The sequence below is a fragment of the Colletotrichum fioriniae genome, assembly GCF_027942845.1.
Source record: "Colletotrichum fioriniae strain IMI 355084 chromosome Unknown scaffold_19, whole genome shotgun sequence".
NCBI lineage: Eukaryota > Fungi > Ascomycota > Sordariomycetes > Glomerellales > Glomerellaceae > Colletotrichum > Colletotrichum fioriniae.
In genome coordinates this window covers 627077-644267 of record NW_027076855.1, presented here as the reverse complement: position 1 = coordinate 644267, position 17191 = coordinate 627077, and the positions used below count along the sequence as shown (strand labels likewise).

At 53.5% G+C, this 17191-nt stretch overlaps 4 protein-coding genes across 4 annotated transcripts; 2 read left to right on the top strand and 2 right to left on the bottom strand.

Annotated features, from left to right (window-relative positions):
• Positions 1 to 847: 847 nt before the first annotated feature.
• Positions 848 to 2614, top strand: N0V96_011907 (uncharacterized protein; the record flags this gene model as incomplete). The annotated part of the gene is made up of 1 exon (XM_053192540.2): positions 848 to 2614. One exon carries the CDS (start codon positions 848 to 850, stop codon positions 2612 to 2614), a length of 1767 nt encoding a protein of 588 aa, XP_053049897.2.
• A 3184-nt stretch (positions 2615 to 5798) lies between these two features.
• N0V96_011906 (uncharacterized protein) lies at positions 5799 to 7369 on the top strand (the record flags this gene model as incomplete). Its single annotated transcript, XM_065759432.1, is given in 2 exon segments — positions 5799 to 7156; positions 7168 to 7369. The coding sequence occupies 2 exon segments, from the start codon at positions 5799 to 5801 to the stop codon at positions 7367 to 7369; spliced, it is 1560 nt and encodes a 519-aa protein (XP_065611996.1).
• Positions 7370 to 8774: 1405 nt separating this feature from the next.
• N0V96_011905 (uncharacterized protein) lies at positions 8775 to 10926 on the bottom strand (the record flags this gene model as incomplete). Its single annotated transcript, XM_053192542.1, has 3 exons — positions 8775 to 9309; positions 9368 to 10688; positions 10758 to 10926. The coding sequence occupies 3 exons, from the start codon at positions 10924 to 10926 to the stop codon at positions 8775 to 8777; spliced, it is 2025 nt and encodes a 674-aa protein (XP_053049899.1).
• Positions 10927 to 14167: 3241 nt separating this feature from the next.
• Positions 14168 to 15359, bottom strand: N0V96_011904 (uncharacterized protein; the record flags this gene model as incomplete). The annotated part of the gene is made up of 3 exons (XM_053192544.1): positions 14168 to 14816; positions 14868 to 15096; positions 15155 to 15359. The coding sequence occupies 3 exons, from the start codon at positions 15357 to 15359 to the stop codon at positions 14168 to 14170; spliced, it is 1083 nt and encodes a 360-aa protein (XP_053049901.1).
• Positions 15360 to 17191: the final 1832 nt, after the last annotated feature.

Genomic DNA, 17191 nt, shown 5'->3' with positions numbered 1-17191 from the left:
AAACTCGGGATGCTGTGTTGGCGTGTTGATTCTCAATACGCAATGTTGGCCGGAGGGAAGCTTTTATCGGATCTACTTTAGATGTTATGATCAGTTTTGGGAGTCTACGAATGCTTTCTCTTTAGCCATCCCAATATCCGTCTTTTCGATATCGCTTGTGATTCTCAGGGCATTGACAGAAAAGGTACGCTTTCTCGTCCTCGAAATGTAGACTGTATGCCAGTGACACTACTAGCTCGGTCGACGGCGACGGTAGGTGCAATACGAGCGCCGCCGTCAACTAGCAAAATAGGGACTAGAGGCTTATTAGCATTAACGATACCCGACAGGCGAACGTTCAAGCCACACCGGGCCACTCCTTTGTCAAAGACAATCCTCACACATCACCCGTTTTTTCGGATCAAACAAAGAGTCTTTGAGAAAAGACTCGCGCTACAGTTTGACGCATGGTTGCTATTTTTGCCCTGGTATGATGCCCAGAGTCCCAAGAGTCAGGTTCGCAGCGTCAGTGGCCGAACTCCAAAGATTTCTTCCCGAGAACCGAGAGCGAGGTGCGCCTAATTCTGCAACGACTCCGTTAGCTTCTCGTCACTAGAGTGACAATCACACGATGAACGAGGCTTTTCCGTAGCTCAAAGAATTGGATGTTGGATAATCCAGGCCTAAGGTTCTCTGGCTAGAGGCAATCGTGGCAGGAAAATGTATATAACTCGTGGAGAGATTCGACCGATTCAACTCTTTCCACTACACTCATCACAGTCATTCATCACAATCATTCCTTCTTCTTCCATCTTCACAATCATTGACTTTTCATACTGATAACAGCTTTATCTTTCCAGCTTCCAAGATGCGCTCATTTACCGTTCTCGCCGCCTTGACGGCAACTGGCTCGGCTCAGCTTTTGTCTCTCTCTGAGCTAGCCAGCATCCCGGTCTCGACTGTGCAGACTGTCCCCATTGGTGTTGGCAACCAGACTGTTGCAGCAACCAAGAGAGACGTCAACAACTTGGCCGCTCGCGGCGACTGCAGCGCTCTTCCCGCTGGCAGTGGTCCGGTCCCCTCCACCGACTCTGATACGGCTTTCCTCGCCGACACGGACCTGTCCAACGCCGCTTTGGCGGCCGTTACCCCGGCTGGATGGTACCAGACTTTCCAGAACCTCCAGTCTGCGACCTCCGCCTCGGCTTACATGGGATACAAGACCTATGCCACCTACAGTCCTGCGCAGTGCGCGGCTGACTGCAAATCGAACACCGGATGCACGGCTTTCAACGTCTTCTTCGAGAGAGATCCCAGCCAGGACCCCGGCACCGCTTGCCCCAACCCCTCGAGCACGACTGTCATCAAGTGCAGCTTCTGGGGTGTTGGCATCGGTCCTTCCACTGCCACCAACAGTGGTGAATACAGGAACGACTTCCACGTTGTGATTGCTGGCTCAAACGGATATCAGCTCACAGCACCCGACTATGCCGTCACTGGCTACAACTCTACTTTCACTGACACAGCTACCATCAACGCTCCTAGCGACTGCAACAGCTACATCACCTACAGAGCCCACACCAATGCCGCATACGACCCTTCTCTTTGCGCTGCCGACTGTGCTTCTCAGAGACAAGAGACCAACCCTTTCAACGGTCTCTACTGTCACTTCTTCACCAGCTACTCACTTGTCAAGAATGGTGTCGTCCAGGCTCAGATCTGTGCACTGTACTCGCGTACTTGGGACAAGAGCTACGCCGTCAACACGGGGTACACCTCGGGCTCTGATGTCTACACCATCCAGTATGCTTACTCGTACTCTTACACCTCTGATATGGGCACTTGGACTTGCCCTCAAGGCAATGCCGCTGTCGCCTCTACGACATCGACTACCTCGTCCACGTCTCAGATCGCGACTCCTTCCACTCTTTCCACATCTACTACCTCGCGGGCCGTCACTTCTTCGACCTTGACTACATCCACCAGCTCATCTGCTTCCACGATCAAGACTTCCACCTCTTCCTCGGCCGCCGCCGCAACAACTAGCAGCACAGCGGTCTCCAGCGGGCCTATCACCGCTTGCCCCAGCCCCGTGAGCTATGTCGTAGGATCTGCTGGTGGCCTGTACGCTGTCTGCGCCAACACCGACTTCATGATCCCCAGCCCTCAGATCTACTATGGCTACAAGTCCAACGCTGACTGTGCCACTGCCTGCGAGGCGCAATCTGGCTGCACCAAGGCTGTCTACAACCCTACCACACAAATCTGCTATCTGAAGGGTAGCCCCAGCGTCGCCGCCTCCAACTGGAACATTAATGCGCCCTTCCAGACCCTCGTAAAGGTCGCTGACGGCACCTCTCTCACCAAGTGCCTGGCTCCCACTTATACTGTTAACTACCTCGGCACCACCTACCAAGTCTGCCCCAGCAGTGACTTCACCAACAACCCTGCCACGGACATCTGGTACTACGTTCCCAGCGACCTCGCCTGCATTGCTTTGTGCCGCTTGAGGTCAGGATGCACCAAGATTGTGTACAACTTTGTCACCAAGACCTGCTACAACAAGGGCAACCCGTCCCTGGCTAGCACCGGATGGCACGTCAACACCCAGTTCCGCGCCATCTACATCAACTAAGTTGACGCGTGGCATGGTATTAATAGGGTTTTGGACTCGGAACTTAGACATTCTTTCACTTTTAGCGTCATAGACTTGGCTTGGGGTTTGGAGAGAAGGCGTAAACAAAAGGTTTTCGGAAGCGTCTTTCCTGTTATGGGCATTCAAGTCACTCTTTTCTTACTTTTCTTCTATGCTCTCTTTTACAGACTTTTTTGAGACCTGTACATAGTTTTTTCACATCTTCATGGATCAATCTGCAATTTAATAGTTCAACCAATTTGCGCTTACTCGCCGTCTTCAAGCGTGTACTACAATATTTACATGAGAATACTCCAATGGTGATTTGATCTGGTCTTTCAACTGCAAACAGGCTGTGTTGAAGGCTTCGACACCGCGTTTGATGGGTTTGTTTGCCCGCATCCATTGAGAGCACCCAAGGCCGTGTCGTCAACAGCAGCGTTGTACGCGGCACCGCAGTTGGGATCGCTAAGGTAAAATTAGATTAACATGATTCATTATTTATTTCCTTGAACAGGCTGAGTAAAGAACACCCGGAGATCTGCTTACCTAGCACCGCCACTGGCACTGTTGAAGTACGAGCAAATATCATGAGAGAAGCAATCTTGTGTGTAAACATTGCCAACGGCAGTTCCAGTGCACCCAGCCCCGCAGCGTCCATTGCAGGAGTAGCTAATTTTAGCGTTAGCAGGATTCAGATGCAAACATTGTAGAGGCAACTTACTCTCCAGACCCGGCGAGGTTGGTGCCGTAGTTGCTTCCGACTACACCAGTGAAGGTACACGATTTGCCAGCACTGTTGGTCCATTTAGCTGTTGCAGTCGCGCCAACTTTCAAACATGTGATTGCTCTCTTGTCAAGTTCGGGAGCTGAGGGGGCAGCCAGTGCCATTAAGGGACACAAGGTCATTGCGAGTGTCAGTTGAGGCAACATGATGGTGAGCTAGGAAAGAGTGAACTTCGTAAAGACCAAAGAGAAACCGGAATGCACAATCAATTCTGAAATCACAGCATTTGACACAGATTATAAGCTATATAACCAATTCAGTTAAATTCAGTCCGCGCATAGAACAACTTAGATGAGAGTCTCAGTTTCGCCGATTGATATTGCGGTCAACTCCGAGGCAACGGAGCAAATCCACGTCGGGAAAGTGTGTCGTCTTGGACGATATTGCTTCCCATACTTTTGACAAGGCCAATAGCATTCTGTCGAATGAAATCCGGGGTTGATGCAATGGCGCCATCAGTCGTCATCGGCAGTGAGCCAGTAAGGGCAAGGTTCCGGAGAATTTCACGGAGAATCATGTTAAGCCTCGTCAGTGAAGAATGATGATCTCCCGCTCGGCCCGGCTCTTGAACACTCGATGAAGATAAAAAAAGTCGTTGCTGTCTGCTTTATTTGGAGTGTAATATAAGTCCATGATTCTGAGAGTACAAAGAAACTGCCTCAATCCCTGGGATAAGAAGCCCCACGACCCATACCAGTCCAGCCGAGACGTGCTACCCCACTACTTCAGAACCCGATAGTCGCATTTCGATGAGCGTTGCCTCAATGGTCTAGGGTCTGCTATTTCTCTCAGCATCATGTTGAAGAAGGTGAAAAGAAGGTTGAGGACTTGGTATGTGCTTATTGCACCTTGTGCGAACAACTAGAACGTTGCGGCTCTTGAGTTGATAGAGACAGCAGCGATTCTACCGAGGATTACCTACCAGACGCCTCCACCGTCGTCTGAGGGAAAACCATCGTGAGTCTACCGGTGCCTCAATGACCAGACTGGATTCAGCTGTGGGGCGAACTGTTCGATTACTATGGAAGAAGTACGTACGGGCCTTCACGGAGGAAGAGTTTGGGCTTATGGACCTTGACAGGACACTTTCAACGCCGTCTCTAGAGACTTTGCTCCGGCGCAACAGCTTTCCACTCGGACCACCCCGACCAACGGAGCAGCCTCTGTGAAAAGCAGAGACCTTTCTTGCAGATAAATTGACTATTTGCTCGTATTTGGTGTCTTGTAATTCCATGGTATTCGGAAGCGAAGCAGAAAGCAATGGTCTTTGTGTCGTTGTATTGCAGAATCAACCTCTATGGCGTGTACTCACTACTCGGCGACGTATGCTCTGCGAGGAAGAAGGCAATGAAGCACCCGTCTATTTCATCGTCGACGGGAAGGACACCAAGGGTTCAAAAGAACGCGGATCGTCCCTTGTGCTCCTCAAGTCTAGTGCCATTGACCCCAATGAACAAACTTCTCTTCGCTCCAGGGGACTTCGCTGCCAATTGACCCATCAGAATGCTCAGGTCATGAGCTCGGGTGGACCAGTGTCGCATCCGTCATTTGCTGATATTTTCCCACAGTTCATCTCGTGTCTGCACACCCATCCTCGCGTATCATGGCATACCCGGCCGGTCAAGATGAGCCGAACGCAACCCTTGCCAAGTGGTTGGGACCAAGGAGAAGACTAATTATGCCAACGTTCAACGGTCCAACGGAAGATTGTCTCTCACCTCAGTACATACACTAACGGCTCGCCTTCACCGCACTCAGATGACATCAATGCCCAGCGGACATCTACCCCCGAAAAGGCGTAATGTCCAGGCTGCAGGTCAGAAGGATGCGACGGTACGCGAGCTAAAACCCCGCACGCCCATCGATCTTGGTCTAGTCTGAAGGTCTGAACTGGGGGAGGACTGGGGTTGTTATATGAAGTCTCCCAAGACTTGTGAAGCCTTCTGGAGCTTCCCCCGCACCGACACAACTTTCAATCGTTCTCAACGGCGGAAATTTCTCCAGGTTTTTTTGTTTCTCTCTCTCGTCCCCTGGCCCTGCAGCTTGGCACTCTACTTAGCCCAGCCACCCCTCTCTTCCTCTCTGCAGTCCGCACCCATCTTGTGCCTTTGGAATGACACCTTGGCCGATCATCTGCTTGACTTTCTTCTCCAAAAGTCTTTCTTGTGGTTCTTGGAAGGGTCTTGGCCTTGCGCGACTTCCAACGCTCCCCAATGGCCCGGCTTAGACGCTTCGGCTTTCGGGCCAATGCCAACCGGCTCATCTCGGCCGGTCCCTTCATGAAGTCATGAAGACGGTATAAATACCTCGAGTCGTATTGCGATCCCGCAGTCTGGAAAGTGTAGAGAGACCGAGACCTTGAGACCGTTCTCGTCCCAGCATAAGTCCTCTCCAAACATGGCGCTCGCAAAGCTCTTCTCGTCCGGCCTTTTGTTCGCCTCCCTCGCCGCCTCCAAGTGGATTGTCCCTGGCGGCAGATGGCGTGACAACGAGGGGAATCTCGTCAACGCCCACGCCGGCGGTGTCACGCTCGACAAGGACACGGGCAAGTTCTTCTGGTTCGGCGAGTACAAGATTGAGGGCCAGGAGGAAGGTGGCGGTGTCTCCGTCTACAGCTCCGATGACCTTGCGACGTGGGAGTTCCATGGCAAAGCGCTCGAGCCTATCGAGGGCCACCCGTATATCTCGACCAACATGATTATCCAACGCCCCAAGGTCGTCTACAGCGAGCCCACCAAAGAGTACCACGTAGGTCATTTCTCGAACTCGAAATCAACATGGCTTCAGAGCACTAACTCGTTCCAGATGTGGTGGCACGCCGACAACTCGACGTACGGCCTCCTCCTCCAAGGCCTGGCCACCTCACCCAACATCTCTGGCCCCTACACCTTTGTCGACGCCACCGCGCCCCTCGGCAACTGGTCCCAGGACTTTGGCATCTTCACCGACTACAAGGACGGACGCTCCTACTCGCTCTACTCCAACGGCGACCGCCGCGAGGGCCGCGACGTCTACATCTCGGCCTTTAACGAAGACATCACAAACGTGACCGAGGTCGTCCACCGCTTCGACAAGTACGACCTCGAGGCCCCGACCATCATCCAGACGGACAAGAGCTACTACGCCCTCATGTCCCACAAGACGGGCTACCGCCCCAACAACGTCGTCGCCTTCCGCGCCGACTCTCTCGCCGGCCCCTGGTCTCAGCCCTTCTTCATCTCCGACGCCTACACCCGCACGTACAACTCCCAGTCCGGCTTCTCCCTCAAGATCGAGGGGTCCGAGGTCACGACGTATCTCTACCTCGGCGACCAGTGGGACTCCAACTCCCTCTGGGAGAGCCGCTACATCTGGCTGCCCCTCGTCATCGACGACGAAAAGAAGTCGCTCCACGTGGAATGGCACGACGTCTACGACCTCGACGTTAAGACGGGCGTCGTCACTCCCATTGAAGGCACGCCCTACTACGCCCACGACTCCGCCACCACCGCTGGTGCAGCCTTCAGGCAGGAAGCCACCTTTGCCAGCGGCGGCTCCATCGTGACGGGCATCTACGGCAACGACAGTACCGTTACCTTTACCGGGATCCAGGGCGCCGGCGAGCCGCAGTGGGTGTCGTTTTACTACCAGAACACGGACGACATGGGTTTCGGCGACCAGCCCGGCGGCTCGCCCGATCGCATCGGCGGGAAATGGCAGCTGCGTCGCGTGGCTTCGGTTGTGGTGAACGGCAACGTGCAGCAGGTTGAGACGCTGTTCCAGCGAGACAGCCACAGGGCATTATCCTGTCCACGCCGCTGCAACTGACTCTGGAGAAGAGCGCGAACAACACCATCACCATTGGTGGGTTGTGGAACGGCTTTGACTTCAAGGGTGCTGATATTGACCGTATCGTCGTGTACCCTCCCGAGGGCGGCCCTGTGAAGTGCAAGAGGGGCATTGAGAATGTCGAGCAACGACTTGATTAGAGTAGTTAGCAAATATCAGTCTCTTACCGAATACCCCCGTTAAAGCGTGCCACCCTCTGCAAGGGGTTTTGTGATAATTCATGCCTTCCGTAGCCAGTTTCATGTGCTCCCCAGTTTAATCGCTCGTCAATCTTGGCCTAGTTTCTTAGACGCAGAGCTATTCATTCAAGTACTTCCTACTGGAACCTAGTTACAAAAGCTGAGAATCGGCCCCGAGACAAAGGAAGGGCGCTCAAGTCAATTATGCTCCAATGTTGATAATTACTGCCTCCTAGCTAGGGTATCACAATGGAACCAAGGAATTAAGAAGGCTCCAACAGTCCACTTTCCGGAAATTTTGAGGCGTATTTGATCTCGTCTACCAAGTTGGCCGGCTACCTTATACGAGCGAGACATAAAGCTGCCCCAAATAGTTCTCGAGGCTAACTAGGGACGGCAGGCGAGCGCATGTAATAAATACAGAAAAACAGGACGTCGCCGAGTAAGTAGGTAGACATTCCATAGGCCATACCAAACAGAAAGGAAGAAATGTAAAGGCACATTTAATACTAAAAAGGGGAAAAAGTAAAGGAATGGAGGGGGAATACTGACCTTATAATTCACGCCCCTGCCCGGACTCGAACAGCGCGCCCCTCTGTCAACCCGAACTCTGACTTCATGGGAGTATTTGTTTTTATTTTAACCATTCGACCACCTCGCACACAGCTTGACCTGACCTCGCCGACCTAGACGGGCGCTGCTGTGCTGGTGACAGAAACGAAGAGTAGACCCCTTAAGTACCTTGGTAGGTACGTAGATGGCCTCACGTGAGGCAGAAGCGAGGCAGAGGTGCCCGGTCAGGTGACGACGAACTTGATATACGTACACTTCCAGTAGATGGAAGGAAGCTGATAGTCAGGGTCGTACCTTCTTCACTTGTGAGTGTTATATATACCCTCGAGAAGGTAAGAGTCGCGTGTCCATAATGTCCATGATCACCTTTCGTCGAGGCGATTCCTCCTTGCCTCATCTTCCGGGACTGTCATCTTCGTTGTTTAGACATGTTATCTTGCCATAGAGGCTCGATTGAAGAAACTGAGGAGTCTAGCGGACCATGCCCCCCGCGATCCACCAAGACAGTGGACACAGGCAACTACGTAGAAGAGTAGAGCAAGTCAACATCCCCTTTGATACACTGACTTTGCATCAGAATACAGGTGAGGAAGTAATTTACGGTAAGCTGTTTGCCACGGTGGATATGTTCGGATAGGGCAAAATAAATAGGGTTAACACTTTGTGATTCTTCCAGAGACAATGGTTGACATCTATCTCTCATGCCTAGTAATCAGCTCATCAATCATCCGCTGCAGCCATACCCTCTCTACAACGCCAATAATCATAAAACGCCCATTCGTCTTGCTCTACTCTACGAGGTGTGGACATCCGTCTTGGAGATGGCCTCTGTTACCGCCTCAATGGCCGGGTCAGCCTCGGCCTTCTTCTCAGCAGACTCTACCGACGCTCCAGCTTCGGCAGCCTTGGCCTTTTCCGCCTCCTTCTTGGCCTTCTTACGGGCCTTCTCGGCGTCCTTCGCAGCCTTCTTCGCAGCAGCCTTGGCCGCTGCCTCCTCCTTTTGCTTTCTGACCTCCTCGCCTCCAAAGGCGTCCTTCCACTCCTCAATCTTGGATGCCGCAATCTGAGTGAAGAGATGCTCGGGGGTACCAAGCTTGTGACCAGGCTTGATGGCATCGGTGACCCAGGTGTCGGGGATGAACGGCTTGGGCTCAACGCCGAGCTGCTTGAGGATAGCAGTTGAGGTGTTGGGTAGGTAGGGAGCCACGAGAGAGGCCAAAAGGTCGATCTGGTTGAGCGCGAGACCGACGACGGCAGCGCAGCGGTCAGGCTCCTCAGTAAGAAGTCTGTTGTCAAGCTTGTTGTCCTGGAGCAGCTTGTTGCCGAGGCTATCCATGTTGTTAGCTTACGTCAAGAAATAACCGGGAAGACAATAGGTTCACATACGCAGAAATAGACATGATGGTCTGAAGGCCAGCCCTCATCTTGGTGGCCTCCATGTTGTTGATGTACTCCTTGAGCAGGGCGTTGACCTCCTCGATGTGCTTCTTTAGGTAGTCATCAGTGTATTTCGTGTAGTCGGGAACTGCGCCTTCGGTCTTGGCCTGGCAGAACTTGTTGACTCTTTGGCAGAAGTTGCCGAGGTTCTTGAGAAGCTCGTTGTTGTTGCCGTCAACCATCTCTTGCCACATGAACTCGGAATCGGAAGTCTCGGGGCGGCGAGACAGCAAGTAGTATCTCCAGACATCGACGGGCACACCAGTCTGTTGGACCTGGTTGCCAAAGACACCAACACCTCTCGACTTGCTGAACTTGCCGCCCTCGTAGTTAAGATACTCGGTGGTGGAGATCTTGTGCAGCTTGGTCCAGTTCTCGCCTGTGCCGAGCTGAGATCCGGGGAAGATGATGGTGTGGAACTGAACGTTGTCCTTGCCCATGAACTGGTAGAGCTTCACGTCGTCTGGGTTCTTCCACCACTGCTCCCAGTTCTTGCCCTCAAGGTTGTCACCGTCGGTGTAATTCTTGGTGATGGAAACGTATCCGATGCAGGCGTCAAACCAGACGTAAAAGACCTTTCTGGCGTAGTCCTCTCCGACCTCGTGAGTCGGGATCGGGACACCCCACTTGAGATCTCTGGTGATACCACGGGGCTTGAGGCCCTTGTCGATCCAGGCTTGGGTGATCTGCTCGGCATTGTTGCTCCATGCGCCCTTCTTGCTAGACTCCTTGAACCACTTGACCAGGTCATCCTTGAGAGCGTCGAGTCTGAGGAACAAGTGCTTTGTCTTACGCTTCTCCGGGGTAGCTCCGTCGAGCTTGCAACGGGGCTTGATCAAGAAGCCGGTGGGCTTGGCGGCAACGTCGTCATCGGCAGAAGCGTTGGCTTCGGGTTCGGGCTCAAGGGGGTCAAGAAGGTTACCGCACTTGTCACACTGGTCGCCTCTAGCACCATCGTAGGCGCAGATAGAGCAGACACCTTCGACGAATCGATCAGCGAGGAAAGATTGGTGGGCCTCGACAGGGCAGAAAGGCTGAACGGTCTCGCGTTCCTCAATGTATCCGTTCTTCCACAGCTTGGTAAAGATGTCTTGGACAATCTCGGTCTGTTGGGCGGTCGGGGTTCGGCCAAAGATATCGAAAGAGATATCAAAGTAGTCGTAGATGCCCTTGTGGAGGGCGTGGTACTTTGCGCACAGCTCGGATGGGGTTACGCCTTCCTCAAGGGCCTTGGTCTCGGTGGCAGTGCCATACTCGTCGGAGCCGCAGACTGTAGCAAACGGAGTCAGCCGGGATTGGGGAATGGGAGACGCTCAAGGGAGAGGTAGTCGCAACATACTGTAGATGGTGGGGTTTCCGCGAGCACGGGAGTACCGCGCAAAGACATCAGCAGACAAGACACTGCCAATGATGTTGCCGAGATGAGGAACGTTGTTGACGTAGGGAAGGGCGGAGGTAATTAGAACATTGTTCTTGCCCTTGACGGGTAGAATGGGATTCGGCGCCATGATGTGTCTGTTTGCTGTGTCGCGAGAGGAGAGGCGGAGAGGAGGAAGAGGAGGAAAAGAAGGAATGGAAACTTGAGATGCCGACTTTCTCGGGGAAAGGAGTCAGACAGCACGGTGTGCAATTGCGCCCACGGTCAGGTACGTCCCCCACTGCCCAGGGCAACTGCCACTGCCAACTGTGAGTCGCACCTACCTGACTGACTCTGAAATGTTGCGCGAGCCTTGGACCCCGCACTATCCCCTTTTAGGATGAGGGGCACGGTGGAAAAGCTTGGGCCATTTCTCAATCGCAATCGCCGAGTTCTCATTCTTCCTCACTCACTGCTCACTGCTTACTGCTCACTCCTCACTTCCTCACTCACCAAGTCACTCATTATCTGGATTGAATCCTTATGAGATGAGTTACATCATGGGTGAGCTATATTGAAACAAAACGAGACTCTCCTGGAACTGCTTGGCTTACCATGCCCCCCCAACTGAATTGCCATTGATGTCAGCTTCGGATCTTACAGCCAGCAAATGCCATAATACGCACAAAGACGTGATTACAATAGGGAGCGTTGGGCGCACTGAACAGACTTTGAGGCTGGCGAACCAATATCCAATCATCTGTCAATCGTGCTTCACCTTATGACTCCTCTCAATCGATGAACCTTGTCGTCTTGTCCTCATAATAACCTCGACATGTTGACTCAGTCAGCTAAGCTGCGTCACCTCCGCAACCTTTGTTCGCTCAGACGGCACTGGACGTGTTCGTGCTGGGCTGGTGGCGGTCACAGTCACGCGAGCACACAATCCCCGGTCTAGTCGAAAGCAGGAAGTATGTTTACTCTTCTGTTCTCTCACTCTAAATATGCACTTCGGGCTCATTATTTTGATTTCTTGTAGCGCCTTGCGATTTCCAATTCCATTAAGCCGATTTACGAATCACCAAGTGGCATCCATGATCAAAATCTCATCCTTTATTGATGATGACGACCAGAGATGCTAACAACAATCCAGTTGTCTTCGTCCGAACTAGGAAACCCCGTTCCAATTGACTTCTGCAATAAGGGACGACATAATTCAAAGTAAATGCGAAAGTCCAATTTTGTCACTGCTTTCCAGTAAAATGCCTTTGGTTCTACAAGATGAAATCAAATGCCCTGGTGTTGGTTCATGAAATCTTCTCTCACGATGAAACTGTGTATCATGCTTCCTCAGATGAATTTTGGTTATGTCGAACTAAACACCCGTACACTTCATCTCCATGATTCACCGTAACTTTTGACCAAGAAGAAAATACTTTTGCCTGATTCATCGCTATTTCCAATGTGAATCCATTCGAGAAACAATCCCTCCTACATATTCATGAGCACATCAACGCAAATCACAAACTCTCATCATAATCCTTCGTAGGGCGCCAAATTCCACACGTCAACAACACCACTATGTCTTCCCACAGCCATCATCTTCCCATCCATCGAAAAGGCCGCCGCCGTCACTAGCCCATCGATCCCCACCGCCGTCGTCACTTCGGCCAGAACCTGTCCAGAGTACACATCCGAGATATCCATCCCCTCCTCCGTTCGACACGCCAGGAACCGACAATCCGGCGACACCGCCAGCGGCCACCCCTCATTGTTCCGGATTTTATTCATCTCCCAGCTCGATACCCGCCCAGCCTCGTGCTCCCACACATATACGGCTCTCGCCCACACCGACACAACCACCCTCCCGTCCGGCGACACCCCAAGGCCCGCGCCCCGGTTCCCGTCCCCGTCACGATCCCATCCACCTCCATCCGCCGCAGTGTCCTCCCCGTCTTGGCCTCCGATATCCTCACCGTCCCATCCCTCGACAGCGTCACAAGGTCGGCGCCATTCGGCATAAACAGAACATGCGTCGGCGCAGCGTGGTTCATAACGCCCGCCACCTTCTTCGTAGGCGGCATCCCCGGCGGACTCGTCGCCGCCTCAAACACAACCACAACACCCAAGGGATCCGCCGCCGCAAACTTCTTCCCATCAGGACTAAACGCCGCGGGACGCCCGACACCGTTCAACGCGCACCGGACCCCTCGCCCTTCCTCCCCAGCGCGGAGCTTCACCCGCCACTCCCGCTTCCATCCAGCATCCTTCTCCACTACGGCCGTTAGTTTCCCGTCCGGGCTGAAGACGACGACGGGCGCGTCGTTACTTATGTCCGACGGCACGAGGCGTGCGCCCACGGCGCCTGGTTTCTGGGAAAAGTCCCAGATCTTGGTGCTGGATGGTAAGGCGGTGCCCGTGTTGTCCTGGGATGTGGCGACGTAGCCTTTGGGGCTGATGGCGATGGAGGTGACGGCGCCGTTGTGGCAGATTGCGCGGCCGAGGTGTTTGAGACGCAGGATTGAAGGTGGGAGAGTGCCGTCATGGAGGTTGAGGGATTGTATTGATCCCGAGACGGAGTGTGTCCTCACTGCATTCCGCTGTGCGCTGTAAGTAATGTCAGTTGACGAAGATATTGGGTGGTGTTGAGATTGTCGCATGTCGTGTGCGCGTAAATGTCAAGCAAAAGAAACTCACCCTCCAGCGACCGCCTCCTCATAGCTGGGCATCGAATCATCCGCCGGCGGGCCATTGCTGGCGTCCAGGTAAGCGCTCATGATGTCAATGTTTCTTCTCTTTCTGTTTCCTTTCAACCCAAACACAACATCCTCTGCCGTCCGGCGGATTCCCCAGTGTAACGAATGCGAGCTTTGACGTACAAGAAACAATGTGGCAGAATGATGAGGTCGGGTTGAAGGCGCTAGACGTTTTCCCCAGATCAGTCGATCAGATCAGTCATGTCACCTTGCCGAGACCCCGGTCTCCTCGGGCGGCTTGGGATGTCACCGCACACAGCCGCAATGGCTGAGCTCTTCAGACCACCCCTTGTCGCTCACTGTCTCTCCCCGCGGAACCTTGTTTGCGTCGCCGATGACCGGCGATCGCACCGGGCGCACCGGGCCAGTCGGGCTGTCTAGCATCAGAAGATGGAAGGGGTTTACCTACAAATACGCCCGGAAAATGATTGCCCAAAATGCAGGAATTCCTCCATTAGTTTGATTTCCGCCGTGACTGACAACTTTCCCAATGAAGCTGGGACACTTGAAAATTCACTCACTTGACGACTTCGTACTATGAGATAAGGATCCAAATTATATGCATTTGTAGATGGTCATTAAATGGTATTCTTTTGCTTCGCTATTCACACCACACCCACACAATCTAAATCATGCCTACTGGCCAAAAGCCTCCTCGTAGTTGGTCAGGCAGTATCTGTAGCGGACACTGGAATCCTCAATGCCGTTCATCGCCGACCTCAAGCCATCAGCGCTGATGGGAACCTCCTGCACCCACGTCTTGATGCCCTTGTCGGCAGCAAGCTGCAACATCTCCAACGTCTCGCGTCTGCTACCCAAGTGAGAGCTGCCAATGAAGCATCCGTTGGGAAGGAAGTCCTGGTTGCGAACGGTGATACCACCGCCACCGGGGAGACCGACAGACACCCACTTGCCGTGGACGTCGAGGAGGCTGAGGTAGGCAGACAGGTCGAAGCCCTCGAATGAGTTGGCCGTGTTAAGGATGAGGTCGAAGGTCATCTTGTGGGGCTCATTCCATCCCTTCTCGCCGCTCGCCAGGTAGCCGTCGGCACCCATCTTCAAAGAGTCCGCCTCCTTGGATCGCGAACGGGAAATGGCCCAGACCTCAGCACCCAGAGCCTTGGCGAACATAACACCAAAGTGACCGATGCCGCCAATACCGACAATGCCGACCTTCTTGCCAGGGCCGCATCCGTTTCTGATCAAAGGGCTGTAAGCTGTCAGGCCAGCGCAGAGCATGGGAGCAGCAATGGTGCTGGGAAGGGCCTCGGGGATGGGGAAGACCCTGTTACTCCATTAGCATAGATTCCAGTTCGAGGGTAACAGTTATGCGTACCAGTGCTCGTGTGTGCGAACGTGGGAGGAGTAGCCACCCTGGGAGATGGCGCCGGAGTCGGGGAAAGTAGAGCCGTAGGTGTCGAGCTGGTGCTTGCAGTATGTCTCGTTGTCGTTCTTGCATTGCCGGCACTCAAGGCAGGCGTAGGACTGGGCTCCAACACCGACACGCGAGCCCTCCTTAATCTTGGTGACCTTTGAACCGACTCTCAGAGCCTTTCCGACGATTTCTGAAAATAACGGAATTAGCCAACATATAGGATCTACACAGTAGACACATGGACTTACCGTGACCAACGGCTAGAGGATAGGGCTGAGCACCCCAGTCACCCTTGATGGTGTGTACATCACTGGCGCAAACACCGCAGCACTCAATCTTAATATCGACGTCGTAATCTCCAAACGGCTTGGGGTCAAACTCCTGCTTCTTGAAGTCTTGCCAGGTCTCGGCACTGTTGACCTGGAAGCCGGTGAACTTTTCGGGAATCGACATGATGGGTGAATGTGTTTGATTGAAGAGTTGTCTTATAGATTCGTCTGGCTACTCTCGAGATACGACTTTGGTCTGATTCGAGGACGTAATAGGATGGAAAGAGAGAATAGTGAGAGGAGGAGAAAGAGAAGAGAGGTTCGAAGGCTGCTCACGACAGGCAGAGGGAACCGCGCCGGATGAAATACCCTGAACATTTCCAGAGCTGCCCCCGAGCCCCCCACCATCTCATTTGTCGCGGAGCTGCGCGTGGAGCGTAGGCATCTATCCTTGAGTGAGGGGCACCTCCCAGCTCGGACGAGGAGGGGCGTATGTCGCGCCGCAATATCTGCCCATGCGAGCTAGATGGGGGCGGGACCCTTGTTCAAGGCTAGGCGCCTGTTGGAAGGAAACGATGGCTCTCCCATTCGACTCTCCCACGACTTTGCGCCATTGGCTTCCGTCCCTCGTCCGTCCGTTGCACATCGCTGAGTTTATAACGGGACTGCGTAAGAAAGAACATGTTTCTCGAAATCGAACCGATTGTAGTCGCCGTTGCCGTTCAATATCTCTGCTGTAAGCCCGTCGAGCTCGCATCCTTCTTCGTCACTTTCTTCCACCTACCCGCCCTCCATTCATCGTGTCGCGCTGCCCCGCGATGATACCCCACCATCGCCCGCCAATTGCACCCCATAACCCACCCGTTTTGAGGTGGCTCGTCCGGGGGTTGGGGAAGGAAAATTGTCCGGAAGATTTTCCGAGACCGGCTGCCGAAAATCCCACCATACAGAGCGAAGGAATACTCTCTTAGCCGTTTGACGCCGGATGGGAACTGCACGATAACATCGGGCCTGGCCTGTGCCAAAAATTCTTCGTCAAGGGGCCAACCTCGTTGCATTGGACGTCTGAAATCCCTTCTTCGCTGTATCTCGGCAAATGTCTCCGAGTGCATGTGTACCGTGCAAATGTCCCTAGCCAACCATCCAGTCCCGTCGTGCGTGCTGGCTCGATCCTTTCACTGCGCTGCATCTAATCGAGGTATGCGTGACGCCGTCCGGGTGGGTGACCGTGCCAACATGTCGGTACTGGCTCGGGGTTGTCCCAGCCTTCATTTGGATTGTCTCTCTCTTCCGGTAGCTAGCATTTTCTTTCCCCCCTTACCAATGGCGCTTTTCTTCAGTTCCTCTCCCAGGACTTTCACTTTCGGTAGCGGTTCTGTACGGACCGAACATCGGCGACTCGGGCTCGGTGCAATGATCGGGCGGTCCTCCGGCACAGGAGCAACATCCCGGCTGGATAGGATATTTGAGCTTGGCGAACGCTCCCCAATGCTCTACTGTTGCTTTCTTGCAGGTGCCGGTCGTCCGCTTAATCCGACGCCGGCCAGAAATGCGATCCTCATTGAGGCACCAAAGTAGACGAACGGGACGTTTCCCCAATCGATTGCGTTCCACTTGGTAAAGTTGTAGTACACCTCTGGCCCCAAGCTTCGAACTGTGTACAAGTGTCCAAAGTCGGCTACAAGGAGCACAAACAGGACAGTTTTCCAGACTCGCAGGTCCGAAGTCGCGCGAAGAACAAGAGCTTCATTGAGAGCAAAGAGCAGGTATAGGTTGGCGAGCTGGGAGAGGACGATCGAGGTTCCTTGGGGAATGATTTCGGGTTTCGAGACGGCGTGAGTGAGCTGGAGATAGTCGTCGGGTCGCACGTGGGCGTAATAGACGCCGACAAGAGCAGAAATGGGCTCGATGCCTAGGAAGAAGACGCGGTAGAAGAGCGGAATGACTAGGCCGATTCTACCGAACTGGGCGGGTTTGGGAGGCATTTGTGCAGCTTCTTGAGGGCGATGTGTCGTC